At 43.4% G+C, this 21,752-nt stretch overlaps 2 protein-coding genes across 5 annotated transcripts in view; one reads left to right on the plus strand and one right to left on the minus strand.

Moving 5' to 3' along the window:
- Nucleotides 1-311: 311 nt before the first annotated feature.
- Nucleotides 312-16,902, minus strand: GOLT1B (golgi transport 1B). Of its 2 annotated transcripts, XM_040345449.1 has the most exons (6): nt 16,741-16,902; nt 11,415-11,506; nt 9,158-9,336; nt 7,104-7,185; nt 4,075-4,106; nt 312-807 (listed from the first exon to the last, which is right to left on the minus strand). In XM_040345449.1, exons 1-5 carry the CDS (start codon nt 16,763-16,765, stop codon nt 4,098-4,100), a joined length of 387 nt encoding a protein of 128 aa, XP_040201383.1. In that variant the 5' UTR covers nt 16,766-16,902; the 3' UTR covers nt 312-807; nt 4,075-4,097. The 2 variants fall into 2 exon arrangements, with proteins under 2 accessions (XP_040201383.1, XP_040201382.1); XM_040345448.1 differs by lacking the exon at nt 4,075-4,106 and having other exon boundaries at nt 16,741-16,894.
- A 71-nt stretch (nt 16,903-16,973) lies between these two features.
- Nucleotides 16,974-21,752, plus strand: part of RECQL (RecQ like helicase) — a 32,917-nt gene continuing 28,138 nt past the window's right edge. The window contains exons 1-2 of one of the 3 annotated variants that reach the window (XM_040345447.1): nt 16,974-17,075; nt 20,396-20,439. In XM_040345447.1, the coding sequence (XP_040201381.1) occupies nt 20,403-20,439 (37 nt within the window). In that variant the 5' untranslated portion in view covers nt 16,974-17,075; nt 20,396-20,402. The other 2 variants (XM_040345445.1, XM_040345446.1) reach the window with 2 other exon arrangements.

Genomic DNA, 21,752 nt, shown 5'->3' on the forward strand with positions numbered 1-21,752 from the left:
CCAGCATCACAGAGTGAACAGCACCCCGCCAATCCTCATACCAGTCTCAGCGTGCACCCCCACCTTAACTGTACCAGCCCCTCTCCCATAGCATCGTACTAGGGGCACAGAGCAGCCTCCATTACTGTACAGTGTCACAGAATGGCCCCCTATCACTGTACCAGCATCACAGGCAGAACAGAGTGCAGCCCCTCATCCTCATATTGGTGTCATAGGAGCGGCCACCATCACAGTACGAACATCACAGGCAGAACTGGGTCCAAGATAAAAAGTTAAGACAAAAGACACATTCACTAAAGACAGAAGCATTATTTGGGGATGTATTTACAAAAATGGTTTATTCACACAGTATTAACCTTATTTTTATAAATCCTTTTTTTTCCTGGTTCTTAAAAATGTCTCCATCTAGCGCAGCTTTCATGCATGGGCAGTCCCAGTCACAAGGAGTGTGGCTTTTTATTCCGCATCATTATAAATAAAAAGTCCAGTTTTCCTTTGTTGCCAAGAAACGGGTTCCACAGATGAACCGGATTCTGCAGGCGGAGGACCACTGCCAAACAAAACAGTGACATCTTGAATAAAAAAAACAACAACTCTGTCCTTGAATGTCAGCAACATTTGTGGACCCCAAAACTTTCGAGGCAGAGGCAGTCCTTTGAGCGAGCGTAACAGGCGGATTTAGTGTGATTGACAGCTCCCAGATGTGACCTCCTCAGTTTGCTTGCAATAGATGTTGCGCAGTGCCCAATAACCAACCGACAATCGATCTTATACCATATTGTTACTCTCCCCGGCTTTGTCTACAAGCTGGAAGGAAAAGAGACAAGATCAGGGGTAAAATACATCCATAAGTATGTAAAATTCATAAAGAAATTTGTGAAGCAAGAAACCCTAGAATCAGATGTGAGCTTTGCAAAATAGCCAAGGTACAGTTAATACATTAATCATTATTGCCTGAGCACTGGGAAATCTGGATGTAAGCTTGGTATTCTGGGAAGATGCAAATAAGTCAATTTCTTGCTAGCCCCATTTCCCCACAGCCACACTATGTACACCACTGAGATTTGGCTCATATTGGACTTTGGCCACGTAATGATTGGATAAAACCCTGGTACACACTCTTTTTCTTTCAGCGCATTATGATGCAAGATTCCACTGTAAAATTTAAAACAGAAATCTTAAGAGACTTTTATTAAAAACAAAAAATAAAACTACTCATATGCAACTCGTAACAGGGTGAACTTTTTTACATCTTCCCAGCAACAGCAAAACCACCAGGTTCATCATAAAAATTCCCCTTGGAAGAGCAATGTCTCCAAATGTTGTTTATCAGAGTAAAGCTAAAGCAGTGTGATGTCCAACCCATTCGGCCCATAAAGTCTTGGCCTGCTGTTTTTTTATGCAGCCGATGTCAGATATATTTATTTGGAACTAGAGTGCATTTTCTTTCAAAAAGTAACAGATTTTAACAAATGTCTTAATGACTATTAAAAGTGGACCTGCAATCAGGAATATGGATTCACGTGAAGTGCAATATGCTCAGTAATGTGTCAGTGTAAAGCCTGGTAAACACGATCGGATTTTACGCGGACAAAGGGTAGGACTTTTGTCCGAGGGGCGTTGGCCAGGCACACAATTGTTGGCCAACAAACACAAAAGTATGTGGTTTTTCAGCTCTTAAGCGCCACCCTTTGGACAAATTCTGCTAATGTTGTGTTACGGTTGGCGTTGCATCTGACCATGCGCGTTGTACTTTGGAGTTTTGTCCAATGGACTTGTGTACACACGATAGGATAATCCATCAACACACATTTGTTGTCGGAAAAATTTAAAGCATGCGATCCAACAATTGTTAGATGGAGCATACAAACGGTTGGATTTTCCGACAACAGCCCGCCATCACACAATTCCCATCAGAAAATGCGATCGTGTGTATGAGGCTTAACACTTTCAGGTCTTTATTGCCATTAACAGATTACAGCACTCCCCTGGCAATGTCTTCACCTGTTTTTCTTGCCAGAAGGACAGGACCATTACTGCTCTGGGTCAAAATCCATTTCCTGGACCGAGGTTCTGGCTCAGAAATCACATTAATGAAAAATCTGGTGTCTGTGCAGTTCACAAATGTCTGACACATATCGGCCCCCACTGCAGCCTCTCACCTTGTGACTTGCTACAATTTTATTGTCGCAGTCTCACCACTGGGGAAAGGGAGCCTTAGGAAATCTTCCTCCTGGGTGCAGCAAACTAATGACACCATCTCAGCTAGGTAAAAAGCACTGAACAGGAGCTGAAGGATGGCTTTGTAATGATAAAAAGTATGTTCCTAAAAATATATACTGTTACAGTATATTATGATATTTCATGGATTTATTTATGCAGAACTGTAAAGCTACTGACAGGTTCACTTTAAGCCCTTTATATGAAGAGTCAAGTCTAGAAGCATGCACTAAAATGCCCCTGCAGCTCCCTCTATTATGCAGGAAATCACACTCTGTTTACTTTTATCCCCAGGTACACTTCAAGGATAAGTTCACTTTTGGAACATGTTACATGCTCCATTTATTTTTAAGGTGGAACATGTAACATTTTCCAGCATCTGCAGCTTTCCCTGCACCCCTTTCCCACTGGGACAGTGGGCCGGAGATCTTCTACCGGCACCCGCTGTCAATATTTAAAAACAGCGCAGTCGTGTGGGACTCTACCCACTTGACCACCTCATCCATTCACATCTTTCTGTAAATTAATGCCTAAAAGTATTGCCAGCCATTGTGTCTGACAGCTTGTAGTTTTTTAATGAGCCGGTGTTGTGAGCATCCTCGTAGACCATTGATCTTCCTGGTCTCGGGTAACTGTCTGCCTGTACAGCTTTCCTGAGCGTCTGTGGGAGCTGGACATTGCACTTGTGATCTGCTGAACGTGGGTGCAATGCTTTGTAGGCTCCTTAGAAAATAAATGCATTTTACCTGTAAAAAAAAGTTTTTTATTTTTTTAAAGTGAACACATATACTTTCACTACTAAGGGCAACGTAATCCCACCCACCCATTGCCCTACTATCCAATGAGGGAACCCTTACTGAGTAAAGAGGTACCCTAATTATAAAGTGGGATGGTGGAATAGATTTTACCCTAAGCTGTTAGTGTCAGAGTGCTTATTAACATTCACCATAAAATCTTTTACCATGCACCTTTTAGGTGTTTAAAAACCTGCTATCTTCTATATTTCTGCTATTATATCACATATACTGAGTGTATGTCCTCAAATTACTATCTGTATACCAGGATGTGTATTCTCTATCGACACAGGACAGGTGCTGTGATAAAAACAGTGTCATTGAGAGTTGCATTGCCAAATGAACAGTGAAGCAAATACACTTATGAATATAAAATACAAAAATAAGGGATTAAAAAACAGGAACATGCATTGATAAGACTATTCACATTGGAATAATAAAAAAAATTATATAGTTTTTAGGATTTTTCCGATGCTCTGTGAGCATCAGGAAGGGTTTGATTTAGAGAGAGTGAGAATCCCCCACGATTTCCAACACTTGCCACACGCCATCCAGAACGGAGACACAGTGAAAATCCCGACACACGCCTGACTCCACCCAGGTATCAATTGGCAGATGTTCTAGTAGGATGAGGTCCTACATTAAATATACATGAAACTCTCCACAAAGGCTGCCCATTAATTAACAGCACTTCAATTTCCATGAAAAAACTGAGGGCTCTGCTCTGCCTGACCCCTCTCTGGAATTGGCTTTTCTGAAACAGACTGGAGATTCTGCCACATTCCGAATAGTAATCTGTGACAGTATTCCCCATAAAAACCAGCCTGTCTGGATGCCATTGATTTCAGAGATGTTCCGAGGCTTTGCACAGTCTGATTCTCCCTGGGAAGTGAAGGAGCTGATCACTGTAAATAGATTCTCCTGTAATTTGCTGGACATAATTTAGCCCTTTCATAGAGAATAAAGAAAGAAAATTTAAGTATAATGAATGCAGATCTCTTGAATGACAGAAACCCCTCCCATACATAAAGTGAAGTAAGAAGGAAAAACAAAGACTGACCATTACTGTGGATTCTTCCCAGCCTATGTGGGCTTTGAATGTCCAAAAAAAACAAAAAACAATTTGTAAATGGCAGCTCTTTATTTGAATCTCATCACAGTGTGTGTGGACAGTTTAGTTTTTGTGGCGTGCTGTCAACATTTCTAAAAAGTGATCGTATGGGATACAATTATCTAAACAGCAGCCAGAGACAGCACGGCATAAATTGTGGACATCTCTGAACAAGATAAAGATCTGCAGTTCCACTAATAGTTATTAGAACATATATACTGGTAGAATCAACAGGGAGACATGGAAAAACTAAAACAGATGCCATTGCTACAGACTGCAGCATATGTCACTTTTAAGTTTGCCTAGAGTTTCCCCTTAACAGCAGCATTTTTTTGGCTTCCAGAACCATCTATTTTAATAATTTTCTGAAATACATAACCAGTAATTGTTATTTTTACTGCATACATTTATAAACTATTTACATGAACTTCTCTAGCTTCCAGCCAACGCCAAATTATCAGTCAAGTTTAGGCTGCACACCGTTTTTTCTTCACTCACAGTGTACCTTTTGCCACCAGACAAGAAAACAAAAAAGTGCAAGTGAAGTTATTGAGACATAACCGTCACTCCGTCCAAAGTGGGTCTACCCTGATGTGTTTCGCCCCCAATAAGTCCTATCATGATGACTTATAACCAATCCCGCAGTATGGATAAAACAGGCGAGTTGGGTGAAGTGAAGGATATATCCGAGTGACCTTGCTTGTTCTTTTGTTTGCTTTCCTGGTATCCATAAAGTACATTGAAAATAAAGGAGGCTTCAAACAGTGACCTTGAGGCAGATCTTACAGATGAGAATTTGTTCCATATAAAACGCCAATCTCCTCGAAGAATCCATTAATGTCAAGATTCAGGAAACAAATAAAAACGAGATAGCAGATGGTACCGTACCCCAGCGTGCCTCCACACCATTTTTCATGACGTGCCCGATGTCTGTTGGCGATGCCAATCTAATAAAAGGGACGCTTTTACACATCTGGTGGTTCTGTCCTTAGATGCCCCCTTTCTGAACTCTATGATTCAACAGATACCCTTTAAAACCAGCTACTTTCCTTTTGGACCATACAAACATGTACCTCTCTAAATATAAACGATCCCCTACCATCCACTTGCTGATTGCTGCCAAAACACTCATCCCTAGACTCTGGAGCTCAACTAAGACCCCAGGGCTCTCTGACTGGTTTTATCGCATTGATCAGGTGGGGGAGCTAGAGGAACTGGTATATACAAGTAATGAAACAATGTCCTTATTTTTATCCACATGGACAAAGTTGTTTCCGTTTAAGTTTGTTAACCTCCAAAAAATAAAAAAATAGGAGATCTTGGTCCCTTAAAGCAGATTAAACAGCACAGTGCTTGTGCTTTGTAATCTGCCCTCCTCTAAACTTATTAAAAAAAAAAAACACCTGCCTGATCCTGCCACTTTCTGTATCCCCCTCTGCGCTGACAACAATAACCAGGGCTGCTGAACCCTGACCACCGTGGTCAGTTTATGTCCCTTCATCATCAGCAGCCCTGCTATGCTGTCCTCTCTTCTCCTCTGTCTGTCAGCTCCGTGTCTCTGTCTCCGCCCCCTCCCCCGGCTGCTATTAGTAAAATAAAAAATGCTCACTCTATTATAACCTGGTTTAGCACACTGATTTAGTATTTTATAAAAACAAGGCTTGTAAACACCTGTTTAGAGCAATCTTCAGGCCGGTCACGTGACTCTCGACCGGTTCCCAGGGCTACTGCAGGAGGGGCTGAGCAGCCATGTGACCACCCCAGCTGACATCAAAGGGAGATCTCCTGCAGAAGCCATCCTTTAGAGCTCTACAGTGGCCACAAGTCATGTGATCGGGCTAAAGAAAGCTCTAAACAGGTATTTACATGCCTAGTTTTTATAAAAGACTAACACAATGTGCTATGCCAGGCTCTAATAGAGGGACTGGCATAGAGTTAACTTTATGTTAACACACTTATTGGATTATCTTTACCGTGTTAAGGTTTCAGTTTTGTTGCAGACATGCCCCTCTTAATGCTATTATGTGACACCATGTAACACATAACAACACATTTTGGTACTATACTTTGCCACCTTTGCTGTATTTAACCATATCTGCCAAACGGTCTCTGTACTATGTTCTTGCGGTCTCCCTCCATGCCTGCGCCCAGACTCATAAGCCTACCTGTAAGTAGTCTTGGGAAATAATTTCCCCTCCTCTCCCTGTAAAAATACTTACTTTACAATCTTTCTACGATTAAAACATATTTTAATATTTATAGACATCCACCTCATACCTGCTCCTGAAGAGTGGCAGTAGCCACGAAATGTGTTGAGCCAATAGATGCCCCCTTGCATATACACTGCCTTACTACAATTAAATTACTTTATACACCAATTGGATTGTACCAATCAATCAAGATAATGTTTATTTATTGTGGAGACATGACTCAATAAATTTGGTTGTTTTTAATACTTACAGTATGAACCAATTATGTCATTATCATGTTAATATTATTATATTTTTTGTATATAAATAAAATATTGATTGCCAACTGTTGCTATGTAATGCTTTCATGTAATGTTCATGGTTCAAATATATTAGGTACCTGCAAGACTCATTCTCGTTGTGCTATCTCCCTGATTGTATGCTTCATATAAAGTCCCATTCTCCTTTTCTCATTGTCCATTAATTAGGGATGGAGGCACTTGGCTCATACAAATTGTTATTCTCTGTACTACAATGTTTATATAAAAAAAAAAAAAAAAAAAAAAAACTTTATGGAACAAAAAAATAAACAAAAAATAAAAATCCCTTCCTGAGTCATAAGTGTGCACATTAGTGCTGGGCCACAAGGTGGCATCACAACACACTGTATAACACCAGAGATAACGGTGCTCCTGACCTATAGAAAAAGGATAGACATCACAGTGTCCCTCATGGACCAGATAAGAGTTACTACAGCAACAATTCTGGTGAATTTCATGTCCATCTTACCGAGCTTATTCCAGGTAAATTCAGGATAGATCCTAATACAGGGACTCTTCGAATGAAACCGACAACCACCGGGAAAAATCCCCTAATAGGAAGAAAAAAAAAAAAAGAAGATTATCAATTTAACAATTTAACCAGCGGTATCAAAACACATAATTTTTATTGGTAGCCTTAAAAGCAATTTTTCCAGCAAGCCCATTCCGGTCGGCTTCTGTTGGACAGGCTGGTAAACACACGGGCCGAATGTCGGCTGGTTTCTGGTGAACCGGTCGACACTCGGTCTATGTGTACCAGGCTTAAGCAATTTCAGTGCAGGAGAGTTGCCAGTACAACTGTGCAAGGCTGTAAGGAAGGCTAGATGTCAGCTTTTACGTTCATTTTGGGCTTTAAGGGTTGCTTTTTCCACTGAAATGAATAGACTAGACTATATTTAGGGTGATGTTGATCTAAAGTTTGGCAAGCGGTCAATCTCAAATCAACTGGTCAGCCGTGGGGAAAGGACAGGTGGATTGTAACTATGGCGCTGCCTTCCCCCAGCATCCGGCACTCTCATGTTCAGAGCGGAGTGGGAGGCAGCATAGTGTTGGACTGAGGGGACGGAAGGTGCCTCAGTGATTGGTTGCTAGGCAGTCCTTGCAACCAATCACCAGCTTGTTAACTCTGGCAGCTCCTGCCTTCCACCCAGCACTATGCTGGCTCCTGATCTCCACTCTGGCAGGTATGAGGTGCTTCCTACACAGCTCTGTGTGTATGTGTGTGTGGGGGGGGGGGGGGATTATGTGAAGTGGACAGAAGAGACACTGTTGGAGTGGGGACAGCAGAGGACACTACAGTAGGGGAAATTGTGATGAAAAACAGACAAAGGATACTGCATTGGGAGGCAGAGGACACTGCTTTCAGGGGGCAGATGGGCACAGGACACTTTGTGGGGGACAAAGGGCACTGCTATGCTATGGAGAGGCAGACCATGGGGGGGCAGAGGGTGCCTAGTACACACCCTCCCCCCGGGGATCTTTGATTTCCTCCATTGTTCAGGTAGATCTCAATCTCCGAAAGGTTGCCTATCCCTGAGTAGGGGTGCAACGGATCAAAAAATTCACGGATCGGATCGATCCTCGGATCAGGAGTCACGGATCGGATCAGCAATAAAGAAAAATTTTCAAATGTACAGATAAAAAAGTAATCTCCTTAAAATTACCACACCGTATAAGCTTTGATCTCCATAAATGGTATCAACATTCCCTGCAGTTATTGCCAAAAACGGTGGCAAATTAAATAAAAGGATATTAAAAAAAAAAAAAATAGTTTGCCTACAAAAGATTGAAGGAGGAAAGGTGCACTAATATCTTCCAAAATCATACCATTTGTTGATCTAGTGCAAGCCTGTGGAAGAAAGCCAGGGATGTGCTTTGAATTATGTGCTTGTATTTACCTAAATGATCATGACACTGTGCTAAGTGTTGCCAACTTACTTGCCTTTTTATAATTAGAATGTAGTTGAGTCCCATCTTGCTCCATCCAGTGTGCTTGCCAGAGCACAGCGTGACATGGCTCCCCGCCTCAGCGCACAGACTACAGAAGTCAACGCGGGGAGGCGTGTCACGCTGGGCTCTGGCAAGCACACTGGGTGGAGCAAGATGGCCGCCGCTCCAGAGCTAGGCCGAAGCCGGGGACTTTCCTAGGCTTCGGAGCGCTCCGCGGATCGCGGGGTGTGCCGATCCAAACGGGGTGACCCGTTTGGATCACGGAACGGTGACGATCCGTTGCACCCCTATCCCTGAGTAGCTTATAACTAAAATCCTTGGCACAAGAAAAGTCTTCAATTAGGGAAATCAGTCTACAAAATAGATTTTGATTAACCCTTTTGTGGGATTATGGAGACCTTCTTGCTGGGAACTGATAGTTACACATGTTAAGGACTGAGAATGACCGCTTGACATTTCAACAATTCCCAGAACCTATATATCAGCAGCATGGACACAGTGATTGGTCTCTGCTCACTTTCCTATAAGTGATATGAAAACAATGTCCTTTCAGCACAGTGTCACCTCCATTACCTGAACAGCAGGAAGAAACCGTAGATTTCTAGAACCATCCCAATGAGTGGCCAGCCGACGAGGACCACAAACACTCCACCGAGAAAGAACGCTGTGGCTTTAACTTTGTGTTTCTGGAAGAAGAAGCGGAATGTTCTCTCCAGTCCGATGACAAAGGCCAATCCAGCCACAAATAGGACCTGGAACAAGAGAAGAGGTCAAGACAGCTACTTAATAGGTCACAGCAGCAGATCCTCACTTTATGCATCATTAAAAAAGAGACAGATAAGGATAGTTTTCGGTCCAGAAACCACAGAGAGATTAAACTAAAAATAAACAGACTTCACAAATAAAACAGAATAGCGCAACCCCAGAGACCCAAGTTCAGAGAACATCCCCTGCTGTCCTGACTATAGTACACTGAGATCTGATTGGCAGCCAGGGCAGAACCCTTTGTAATTTCCTATTGAATAAACCAGACAAGTCCTGTGTTTCTTATATCACTGATTCTTATTGATTATGGAGAATACATCACTATGCTCATTCTGGAAAAGCGAGAAGTTCCCCACCCCTCTTACACACTTGCCCTCCCCACACTAATGATTTTTTTTTTGATTCGCCAGCAGGCTGATCAAAAAAAAAAAATACACAAGCAAGGTGGACATAGAAATCCTTGCCATTGAGATATTGCATTCTAACAGTGGGACTCCTTCCCTGTAAGCATATATCAGCATCGGTGGCTGCAGCCACCAACGTTTTCCAACATTCTCATTCAGAAGAAGTCCATCTAACAATAGACTTCTATCAAATGGGGACAGCAATAAGTTGATCAAAACTTGGTCGACCCTTGGCTTAACAAACAGAATTTTGATCCATCCATTTGTTGCATTCAGCCAGCGGGCTGCACAAAATAAAACTAACAGATTCATCCTTCCACACAAACGAGATGAATGGACGAGCCCCCCACCCTAAGTTGCTTGGTTTTGACAGTGATGGGTGCTTCTGTCAGAATACTAAGTTTCAGCTTAGGGTGGGGGGGGGGGGGCTCCTCCATCCATCTCTGTGTGGAAGGATGAATCTGTTGACCAAAATCTTCAGCCGAGAGAAAAGTTTTCCAATGCTCTCCTTCCACAGAAGCCGATTGAACAAGCAACTTCTGTCGATCATGGACGGCCACAAACTGATCAAAATCTGGCCGGCCTTTGCTCAACCAGCTGAATTTCAATCAGTGTATGGGTAGCTTAAAATTACAGTTACCTCAAATAGTTTTTTACACCAATCCTTCTAGTGTACCAAGACTATTTTATTTTATTGTTTAAAAACAAAGTACTTTACTGCTACTAGTGTAGAGTGAGCAGTGTCGTTATTTCTGGTCACATGCTCTGCTCTATGAGTACTACAATTCCCATAGAGCTGAATATGTCTTCACAAAGATATGCAATTCATTTCAGGGGGGACTATGTTCACATGGGGGGCATGGAGCATGAACATGGCCACCCTAGAATAGGAAGTTTAAGATCAGCAGAAAAAACAATGCATTTTAGCGCTGAACCAAAGACATATTGCATTTAATTAACAAATGTGACTTTAATATCTCTTTAACCCTAAAGTGTCACTAAAGTACACCAAACATGTTATACTTACCTGCTCTGTGCAGTGGTTTTGCACAGAGAAGCCCTGATTCTCCTCTTCTCGGGTCCCCCGCCAGCTCTCACGATTTCTCTTCTCCAAGTGCCCCTATAATAAGCTACTTGCGATGGGGGCACCTGAGCAGGTTTGCTCCCTAACTGCTGCTCCATGTGTCCATTCGCACACAGTGTGGCTCGGCCCCACTCCCACTCACTCCTCATTGGCTCACAGACTATAATTGACAGTAGTGGGATCCAATGGCTCCCACTGCTGTTTCAGCCAATGAAAAGGGAGAGACCCGGGAGAGCCAAGGCTCTCGTGCACATTGCTGGATCAAGATAGGGCTCAGGTAAGTTGGGGGCGCTACTACACTCTAAGCATGTCTCAGGACTTTTGTAGATGAATGTATTTGTGGCTGAGTGTAGGCAAAGTATCACTGGGTAGGGGTTAGGATGCCCTGCCAACAGGACCTGTCACAGTGCCTTAAATGTCAAAGCGACAGATTATATTTAATGAGGAAATGCACTTTCTGGAACATCTGTTTTCAGGTCTGGCGCAGGGCTGTTCTAACAGATGGATCATATGTTGGGATTACTGCATCTGACATTGGCAAGATATGAGCTCCATCCCCAAAATTCTCCACACTTACGTTTCCAATGGCAAGCAGAGCCTTGTCAAAAAACAGCAGCATGCCGAAGAACAGAAAGAAAACGCCAAAGCCAGTCAGGCCCATTCCGATCTCTGCAAAGATCACAACACACAATCAACAATACAGGAAGAGTGACATTGTATTCACATACCTAATACATTGAAAATAAACTAAATAGTAATAAGAGTAGACATTGCACGCACATACCGGTAAATACATTGGGCTAGATTCAGGTAGGGGCGCGCATAGTTACGGTGGCGCAGCGTATCGTATTTACGCTACGCCGCCGTAAGTTAGAGAGGCAAGTGCTGTATTCACAAAGCACTTGCCTTCTAAGTTACGGCAGCGTAGTGTAAATGGGGCCGGCGTAAGCGCGCGTAATTCAAATGTGGATGAGGGGGCGTGTTTTATGTTAATGTATGATGACCTGACATGATTGACGTTTTTTTTTACGAACTGTGCATGCGCGCGTCCGTGTACATATCCCAGTGTGCATTGCTCCCAAGTACGCCGCAACAGCGTATTGGTTTCGACGTGAACGTAAATTACGTCCAGCCCTATTCGCGAACGACTTGCGCAAACAACGTAAAAAATTCAAAATTCAAAGCGGGAACGACGTCCATACTTAACATTGGCTGCGCCTCCTAATAGCAGGAGTAACCTTACGCCGAAAAAGCCTAACGAAAACGACGTAACTAAATTGCGCCGGGCGTGCGTACGTTTATGAATCGGCGTATCTAGGTCATTTGCATATTCTACGCCAAAAACAACGGAAGCGCCCCTAGCGGCCAGCGTAAAATTGCACACAATTATACGCCGCCGTATTCAAGTTACGTTGGCAGAAGAAGCCTATTTTTGTGAACGTATCTGCCTTTGAGAATCGGCGTAAAGGTACGACGGAGCAGATTTGAAATTACGGCAGCGTATCTGAAGATACGCCGCCGTATCTGCTTGATGAATCTAGCCCATTGTATACAATCTACACAGAAGGAGGAGTGACATTGTATCCACATACCCAATACCCTGGGTTTTGATTTACTAAAACTGAAGCTCTCAGAATCTGGTGCAGCTATGCATGGTAGCCAATCTGCTTCTAACTTCACGTTGTTCAATTAAGCTTAAAAAAAAAAAAAAAACTGGAAGCCGATTGGTTTCTATGCAGAGCTGCACCAGATTCTGAACTCTCCGATTTTAGTAAATCCCCCCTCAGTATACAAACTACACAGGAAGCATGACAATGCATCCACATCGCTAACACATTTAACACATTTAACACAAACTTCACAGGAACAATGAGATAGTGCTGTTGCTCATAGCAACCAATTAGCTTCTAGCTTTCATTTTTTCCACGCTTGTAAAATGAAAATTTAAAAAAAAGGTAGACTTGGCAGCATTCCAGTTGAGACAAAATGTCTCCAACACTTTTATTACAGCGGTTGCAGAGGTTACTTTTTAGAAATATGGTATACTTATCTACTCTGAGCAACAGTATTACATACAGTGGTCCCGACGCTCCTCTTCTGGGGTCCACCCCGCGGCACTCTTGGCTTCTCATCAAGTCGTTTGCTATGGCGGCACACCTGTGCCTACAGCGTGGCTTGGCAACGCCACCTGATCCCTCCTCATGGGATTCGATTGACAGCAGCTGGAGCCAATGGCTCCCACTGCTGCCTCTGTGTCGTGTGAGGAACAGAGACTAGTGCCTCTGCAGACAGTCACAGCGCTGGATCAAGATAGGGCTCAAGTAAATATATAGGGAGGTGTGGGGGGCCATACTATTACTGGAATATTTTGTTAAATATGTGCAGGGAATGCATCAAGGGGAAAAAAAAAAAAAAAGCTGACTTCAGAACCACTTTAATCCCCCCCCCCCAGTATCCACATTATTAATACAGCATATATACTCTGGACTTGGTTTGCTGGCACATGCTCTCTAAGGCCTCGTACACACGATAGGTTAAACAGAGGACAACGATCTGATGGACCGTTTTCATCGGTCAAAACCGATCGTGTGTGGGCCCTATAGGTTAAAAACAAGCCAACTTGCTTTAAATGTAACCGATGGATTCCTGACCGATTGGGAAAAAACGATCGTTAGTAGCCACAACCATCAGTTAAAAATCCATGCATGCTCAGAATCGAAAAGTCGACGCATGCATGGAAGCATTGAACTTTGTTTTTTTCAGCACGTTGTCTTTTACGTCGCCGCGTTCTGACACGATCGTTTTTTTAACCGATGGTGTGTAGGCACGACGGACCATCAGTCAGCTTCATCGGTTAACCGATGAAAACGGTCCATCCTCATTGGATGAACTGATCGTGAGTATGCGGCATTAGGTTCCATGCACACTGGAATAAAAAATGTTGCTTCTACAGGAGTTTTGTGTTCAGCCTCTAGAAGCAACTCAATGTTATCCGTTGTGTCCATACACATTAGGATGTTTACAGGCATATTTTTGAGAACAACGTTTAGAGGCAGGAATAAAAAAAAACCTTTTCATTCCCGTTTCTGAATGGAGCTCACTGGCAGAAAAAACGTAAAACTCGTCTAAACTTAGTTTGTACAAAAAATGCTCTATATGAACGTTTTTTTACTCCAAAAAGAATAGACGTTTTTTTAAGCCCAGTGTGCATGGAACCTTAGGCTCCATGCACACTGGCATAAAAAAACGCTTCTAAAGGAGTTTTGTGTTCTGCCCGTAGAAGCAGCTCAATGTTATCCTATGTGTCCATGCACATTAGGACGTTAAGAGGCATATTTTGAGTTGAACGTTTAGAGGCAGAAAAAAAAAAAACGTAAAATTCTCCTAAACTTTGTATGAACAATGCTCAATATGAGCGTTTTTTTACTCCGGAAAGAACAGACGTTTTTTTAAGCCCAGTAAGAGGTGTCTAGATCATTCACTTTGATGAAGGGGATCCCTCAAATAAAGAACTTTCCACACCATGTTCAGTGCTTTCCTACCCGCACCCTACACAGATCTACAATATAGGCCGACTCTATGGCCATTTCCCTGGCAGAGCTGGCAAAAAGGAAAATCTTTCCCTGCTATATGACCCTTCACCAAAAACAGCAACTACTAATACAGAAAAAAAATAAAAAAACGGCACCCCATACTTTCGCTTTGACTTTTTAAACAATTACTGTATTTATAACCTTACAGGGGTTCTTTCACCAATTTAAAGCTAAGAAAACATTTGTCTTTTTTGATGTGGAATCGCACAGATTGAGTATGTGAATGAATGGTCTGATCTGTCATTAGAAAGGTATTCTGATATTTAAGGTAATCAGTGTGTGTGGGGAGTGTGTGAAATAAAGACAGTGGACATGGGGCACACAGGGAATATTATAAAAGATTTCATAGGAAGGGGGAGGAACAGAGGACAGACAGAATAACACTTCTGGGTGGAGTGGCTCTAGAAATAAAGACAAGCCCTTTTCCCACGTGGGAAGACAGAGGGAAAAGTCCATGACACATGAGAGAACTGACAGTTGTGATCTGCGCTGTGTAGAAAACACCGCCAATGCTGCACAGCTGTCCTGCAGCCTCAATTTTCCCAGAATGACACTGCAGGAAGTTGGAGACTACTATATACAGAGCACACCAGTGGAGGATGAACTACATGTCCCAGCAATATGGCTGCCAAGACGCATACAGAGTGACTGATAAGTGTAATCATATGTGGATTACAGATACATATTTATCTCAATGTCCCTCTCCATGTGATATTCCATGATGTACAGACAGTGGGGTGCATCCTCCTCTGTGTGCCAAGAGACGATAGATGGTCAGTGAGAATTCTATACAAGATATATTTATCGTGTGTCCCCCTCCTCTGTGTACAAAATAGTGATGAGTTGTCAGTGATATATAAATATATTGGGGAGTCCCCTTCCTCTGTATATGAAATATAGGGGTGATGAGCTTGTCAGTGATATATATATATATACTGGGGTGTCCCCCTTCCCTGTGTATGAGATATGGGGTCATGGTCTCTCAGTAATATGTAGATTGGGGTTCCCCCTTCCTCTGTATACGAGATATGGGGGGATGGGCTGTCAGTGATATATATTGGGGTGTCCCCCTCCTCTGTATACGAGACGAGGGGGGTGATGAGCTGTCAGTAATGTATATTGGGGTGTCCTCCTCTATATATGAGATGAGGGGGTGATGAACTGTCAGTAAGACATATATTGGGGGTGTAACCATCCTCTGTATATGAGATGAGGGGGGTGATGAGCTGTCAGGAATATATTGGGGGTGTCCCCCTCCTATGTATAGAGATGAGGGGGCAATTAGCTGTCAGTAATATATTGGGGGTGCCGCCCGCTCTGTATATGTGATGAGGGGGGCGATGAGCTGTCAGTGATATATATTGGGGTGTCCCCCCTCCTCTGTATATGAGATGAGGGGGTAATAAGCTGTCAGTGATAGATATATATATATATATATTGGGGTGTCCTCCTCCTCTATATATGAGATGAGGGAGTGATAAGCGGTCAATGATAGATATATATATTGGGGTGTCCTCCTTTATATATGAGATGAGGGAGTGATAAGCTGTCAATGATAGATATATATATTGGGGTGTCCCCCTCTTTTATATATGAGATGTGGGTGTATTATAAGCTGTCAGTGATATATATTGGGGTGTCCTCCTCCTCTGTATATGATATGAGGGGTGATGAGCTGTCAGTGATATAAATTGGGGTGTCCTCCTCCTCTGTATATGATATGAGGGGGTGATAAGCTGTCAGTGATATATATTGGGGTGTCCCCCTCCTCTGTATGAGATGAGGGGGTAAAAAGCTGTCAGTGATATATATATATATTGGGGTGTCCTTTATAGATGAGATGAGGGGGGTGATAAGCTGTCAGTGATATATATTGGGGTGTTCCCCTCATCTGTATATGAGATGAGGGGGTGATGAGCTGTCAGTGATATACATACACGCACACACATATGTGTGTGTGTGTGTGTGTGTGTGTGTGTGTGTGTGTGTGTGTGTATATATATATATATATATATATATATATAGATAGATAGATAGATAGATAGATAGATGTCCTCCTATACATATATAGGGGTGTCCCCCTATATATATATGTACGATATAAGTGTGATGTTGGGGGTCAGTCATACATTCTCTACACAATTCTCTCAGAGCCTCCTCTGTGATATACAACATAGGAGGTGACAGGCTGTCAGTGATACATTGCATATGTACGGCAGGGTATCTTTCAGCCCCTGGATGTGTGATATTCGGTGACATACAATATGTATCCCCCCAGGTGGCGCCGGTGTTGTGCCCGGTATCTCTTACTCTGGGTGTCGGTGAGGGAGATCATGTTTGCGGTTGTCCGGGCGGCGACGAGTGGGCGTGCCTTCCTCTCCTCTCCTCTCCGCGCTCTCTCGGTCTCCGGGTGAAAGCGGAGGCCACGTCTTCCGGAAACACGCAGCGCGGCGCCGCTCCTCAAACCAATCAACGCGCGACTCGTTCCCTAGCCAATCGATGTCTAGCTCGCCCCTGCCGTCTCTACGGCCAATGAAAGAGCATAGCGGTGCCGGCTGGGCCACCAATCCGGATGCGGCGCGGAGATGACCCAAAGAGAAGGCGCGCGCTGTGATTGGCTGGAGAAGCCCGGATGCTGAGGAGAGGTGAGCATGTTGTGATAGGGAAGAAGGAGGGATGTGTGTTGCGCCTGACCGCCGGGTACTTCTCCTAGGATCATGGAGGAGGGTCTGACTGGTTGCCAGGGGTGACACAGCCTCTTTATAATGAGGACCTGTCACCACTGTGCTGGGCAGTCCTGGGAGACGACTGTCCTCTGAGGGGGTCTCAGGATGTCCCCCCTTTTCTTCAGCTGCTCCTCCAATGTCTTCAGTGTGGAGTTTGCAGCTCATAGAGGAAGGGAGAAGTCTGACTTTCACAGTGCAGCACACCACAATGCTATGTACAGCCTGGTGACAGACCATGTCCCCTCCCCCATTCTTCCCTTATACTGACCTGTGTCCTACAATCCTATACGGGCACAAAGCACACTCATTAATTTTCCTGTAGCCATCTCCCACCGGGCTCCTTCACACGACCACGTTGCAGTAAGAGCAGCAGTAGCACATCATGCATGCGTTGCCACTTTGTGGTGCGGCTCATTTTCATTGGGTTCCTAATGCCCGTCCAGAAGACGTGGCCCCACAAAGGACAGTGTGCAGGGCCCCCGGTATGGGCGTCTCAAAGCCAGATCCCCTAAGGCTCTGGAGAGTTGACATTTCCATGGAAGAGCCCTGTGATGGGGTCCCAGAGTCAGATTCCTTCAGGCTTGGGGGGGGGGGGGGGTTGTCATTTCCATGGAGGGACCTTTTGATGGCAATTTCAGAGTCCGATCCTCTCAGGCAGGTTTCTATCATCTTGCAGTAACCCTTAAACCCTTATAACTTATTGGCAGCCTACCAATTAAGTGATGCCACCATCTTTCCTATGCTCTTTGTCCTCAAGGGGGGGTTGCAGGCAGAAGAAGCCACCACCATTATTGTGATGTACAGCAGTGCCTTGCGAAAGTATTCGGCCCCCTTGAACTTTGCGACCTTTTGCCACATTTCAGGCTTCAAACATAAAGATATAAAACTTTATTTATTTTTTTGAAGAAACAACAAGTGGGACACAATCATGAAGTGGAACAAAATTTATTGGATATTTCAAACTTTTTTAACAAATAAAAAACTGAAAAATTGGGTGTGCAAAATTATTCAGCCCCTTTCCTTTAGTGCAGCAAACTCTCTCCAGAAGTTCAGTGAGGATCTCTGAATGATCCAATGTTGACCTAAATGACTAATGATGATAAATAGAATGCACCTGTGTGTAATCAAGTCTCCGTATAAATGCACCTGCACTGTGATAGTCTCAGAGGTCCGTTTAAAGCGCAGAGAGCATCATGAAGAACAAGGAACACACCAGGCAGGTCCGAGATACTGTCGTGGAGAAGTTTAAAGCCGGATTTGGATACAAAAAGATTTCCCAAGCTTTAAATGTCCCAAGGAGCACTGTGCAAGCGATAATATTGAAATGGAAGGAGTATCAGACCACTGCAAATCTACGAAGACCTGGCCGTCCCTCTAAACTTTCAGCTCACACAAGGAGAAGACTGATCAGAGATGCAGCCAAGAGGCCCATGATCACTCTGGATGAACTGCAGAGATCTACAGCTGAGGTGGGAGACTCTGTCCATAGGGCAACAATCAGTCGTATACTGCACAAATCTGGCCTTTATGGAAGAGTGGCAAGAAGAAAGCCATTTCTTAAAGATATCCATAAAAAGTGTTGTTTAAAGTTTGCCACAAGCCACCTGGGAGACACACCAAACATGTGGAAGAAGGTGCTCTGGTCAGATGAAACCAAAATCGAACTTTTTGGCAACAATGCAAAACGTTATGTTTGGCGTAAAAGCAACACAGCTCATCACCCTGAACACACCATCCCCACTGTGAAACATGGTGGTGGCAGCATCATGGTTTGGGCCTGCTTTTCTTCAGCAGGGACAGGGAAGATGGTTAAAATTGATGGGAAGATGGATGGAGCCAAATACAGGACCATTCTGGAAGAAAACCTGATGGAGTCTGCAAAAGACCTGAGACTGGGACAGAGATTTGTCTTCCAACAAGACAATGATCCAAAACATAAAGCAAAATCTACAATGGAATGGTTCACAAATAAACATATCCAGGTGTTAGAATGGCCAAGTCAAAGTCCAGACCTGAATCCAATCGAGAATCTGTGGAAAGAACTGAAAACTGCTGTTCACAAATGCTCTCCATCCAACCTCACTGAGCTCGAGCTGTTTTGCAAGGAGGAATGGGCAAAAATTTCAGTCTCTCGATGTGCAAAACTGATAGAGACATACCCCAAGCGACTTAAAGCTGTAATCGCAGCAAAAGGTGGCGCTACAAAGTATTAACTTAAGGGGGCTGAATAATTTTGCACGCCCAATTTTTCAGTTTTTTATTTGTTAAAAAAAGTTTGAAATATCCAATAAATTTCGTTCCACTTCATGATTGTGTCCCACTTGTTGTTGATTCTTCAAAAAAAATTACAGTTTTATATCTTTATGTTTGAAGCCTGAAATGTGGCAAAAGGTCGCAAAGTTCAAGGGGGCCGAATACTTTCGCAAGGCACTGTAAGCATGTCCCTCCTTGTCCCTGGAGGAAATGTCCACCCACAATCTGTAGGTTGATTGAGCGGAGAAAAATGCATGCCCTAGGGCTCGCTGTAAATCGTCCAGAGCCTGCAAATCCCGGGCTTTGACATCATCCAATATGGTAGATCTTGGTAGAGGACCTCAGCTGTCCATTAGACCCCTTTCACATTGAGGCGTTTTTCATGCGGTACAGCGCTAAAAATAGCGCTGCTATACCGCATGAAAAAACCTGCCCTGTAGTGTTCAATGTGAAAGCCCGAAGGCTTTCACACTGAAGCGGTGCGCTAGCAGGAGCGCTCCAAAAGTCCTGCTAGCCACATCTTTACCGCGGTATAGGAGCGGTGTGTTCACCGCTCCTATACCGCGCCTTCCCATTGAAATGAATGGGAAAGCGCGGTATTAACCCTTTTTCGGCCGCTAGCGGGGGTTAAAACCTCACCGCTAGCGCCCGAATATCGCGGTTAATACGACGGTATAGCCGCGCTCCAAATAGCGCGGCTATACCGTCACCGCGGCTCCACACCTCAAAGTGAAAGAGGTCTTAGACATTGACACAAAATCTTTAAAATATTGCATTCATGTGACAACTATCACTGCACTCTAGCTGTGGTCACATCCTTTTCACACTCCATGCTAGTCTCTGCATATCTATATACAGGGACAATGTGTGACCTACTCCAATCTTTATCCATGGAATATACAATGAGGCTGGATGGGAGGCTTCATTGCTATGATAAAAAGAAAATCATATACTGCTGTTGACATTTTGATCTTCTCTGCTTACAGTGACAAAATGACAGAAGAGAACATGGCATCTAATGATCTGTCAGGTACGTTGTCTGCTGATTACTGGGCCAGAGCTGGACAAATATCCAAAACCTGATCACTGATCCACCTGACAAAATGTCAGCGGACTCCATGATTGTTATTAGGGTTGTCCAGATACCGATACTAGTATCGGTATCGGGACCGATACCGAGTATTTGTGGGAGTACTCGTACTCGCGCAAATGCTCCCGATACCTAAATAGAATACTTTTTTTGTATTTATCAACATGTTCTATGAAAATTCTTTGAGTTTTTTACTACTGCGTGACAAGCAAATAAAACATTTTTATTCATTTTTACTCATTTTTATTCTTTTATAATGTCTTGAGTTAGAGTTCTTCATAATTCTAAAGAAAATATCCTTAGTCTGTATTGTGGTTTGAAAACTGTCACATGACATTTAAAAAAAGTATCGGTATTTGGTATCGGCGACTACATGAAAAAAAGTATCGGTACTTGTACTCGGTCCTAAAAAAGTGGTATCGGGACAACCCTAATTGTTATGTTTTATATTAATATCAAGGACGGAGACTGAATTGTTCCAGATTTCCTTAAGAATATGTCCATCCTAGAAGACTGCATGAAATGAAGATGAATTGAATTGGTTATAGGAAGGAGCACAGTACTTTTGAAGTCAAATTATTGCAGGAGTCATCCGGCAAACGAAAGTATTTCAGGAGAGGAGAGTTAGAGGAAGGAGCCGAGTCTTCCAGCAGTGCAGAGTATTTCAGGAGAGGAGAGCAGCGTTTCTCAACCTTTAAGTTAAGTCACCCTTTGTGCAAAATTTTAATCTCAAGGCACCCCATTCTAAAATAAAAAAAAAATAATAGCTTAACGTATCACAGCAACATCCACACACACACAGGACACCCAACATTAGAGATGATTTATTCTTCCAAAACAAATATACCTTTGCACACTGGTACTGACTAGTATGCCAATGTTTCTCTTCTCCCTCAGTTTCTCTTCATCACTCAGCTAATGCAGTGGCGTCACTAGGGTTGGTGTCACCTGGTGCGGTAAAATATGGTGTCACCCCCCCCAATAACCTTTTCCAAATATTTTTTACCCCACTGTTTGCTCTCTGTTCCTTTCTTCCCCTTTTCTCTCTCTCTCCCTATCCATCTTTCTTGTTCTTTCTATCCCTTCTTCTTTCTCTCCATTTTTCTTTGTCCCCTCCCCCCACCTCTCTTTCTCCAGAACCGGAATTCACATCTCAGGAGCCTATAGGCACTGGACTCTGAAGCGCCTCCCTCCCCTAAACAGCGTTGCCTGCCCCCTACAACTTTTTTTATACACTGAGAAAACATGAAAAA

Source organism: Rana temporaria, chromosome 3 (assembly GCF_905171775.1).
Source record: "Rana temporaria chromosome 3, aRanTem1.1, whole genome shotgun sequence".
In the NCBI taxonomy this organism is placed as follows: domain Eukaryota; kingdom Metazoa; phylum Chordata; class Amphibia; order Anura; family Ranidae; genus Rana; species Rana temporaria.

Coding starts and splice junctions, on each gene's coding strand:
- GOLT1B (XM_040345448.1), bottom strand. CDS start 16,765: ATGATCTCCCTCACCGACACCCAGA. Junction 9,337..11,414: donor CTCTGCTTGCCATTGGAAAC/GTAAGTGTGGAG, acceptor CTCTTGTTCCAG/GTCCTATTTGTGGCTGGATT. Junction 7,186..9,157: donor GGTTTCTTCCTGCTGTTCAG/GTAATGGAGGTG, acceptor TCTTCCTATTAG/GGGATTTTTCCCGGTGGTTG.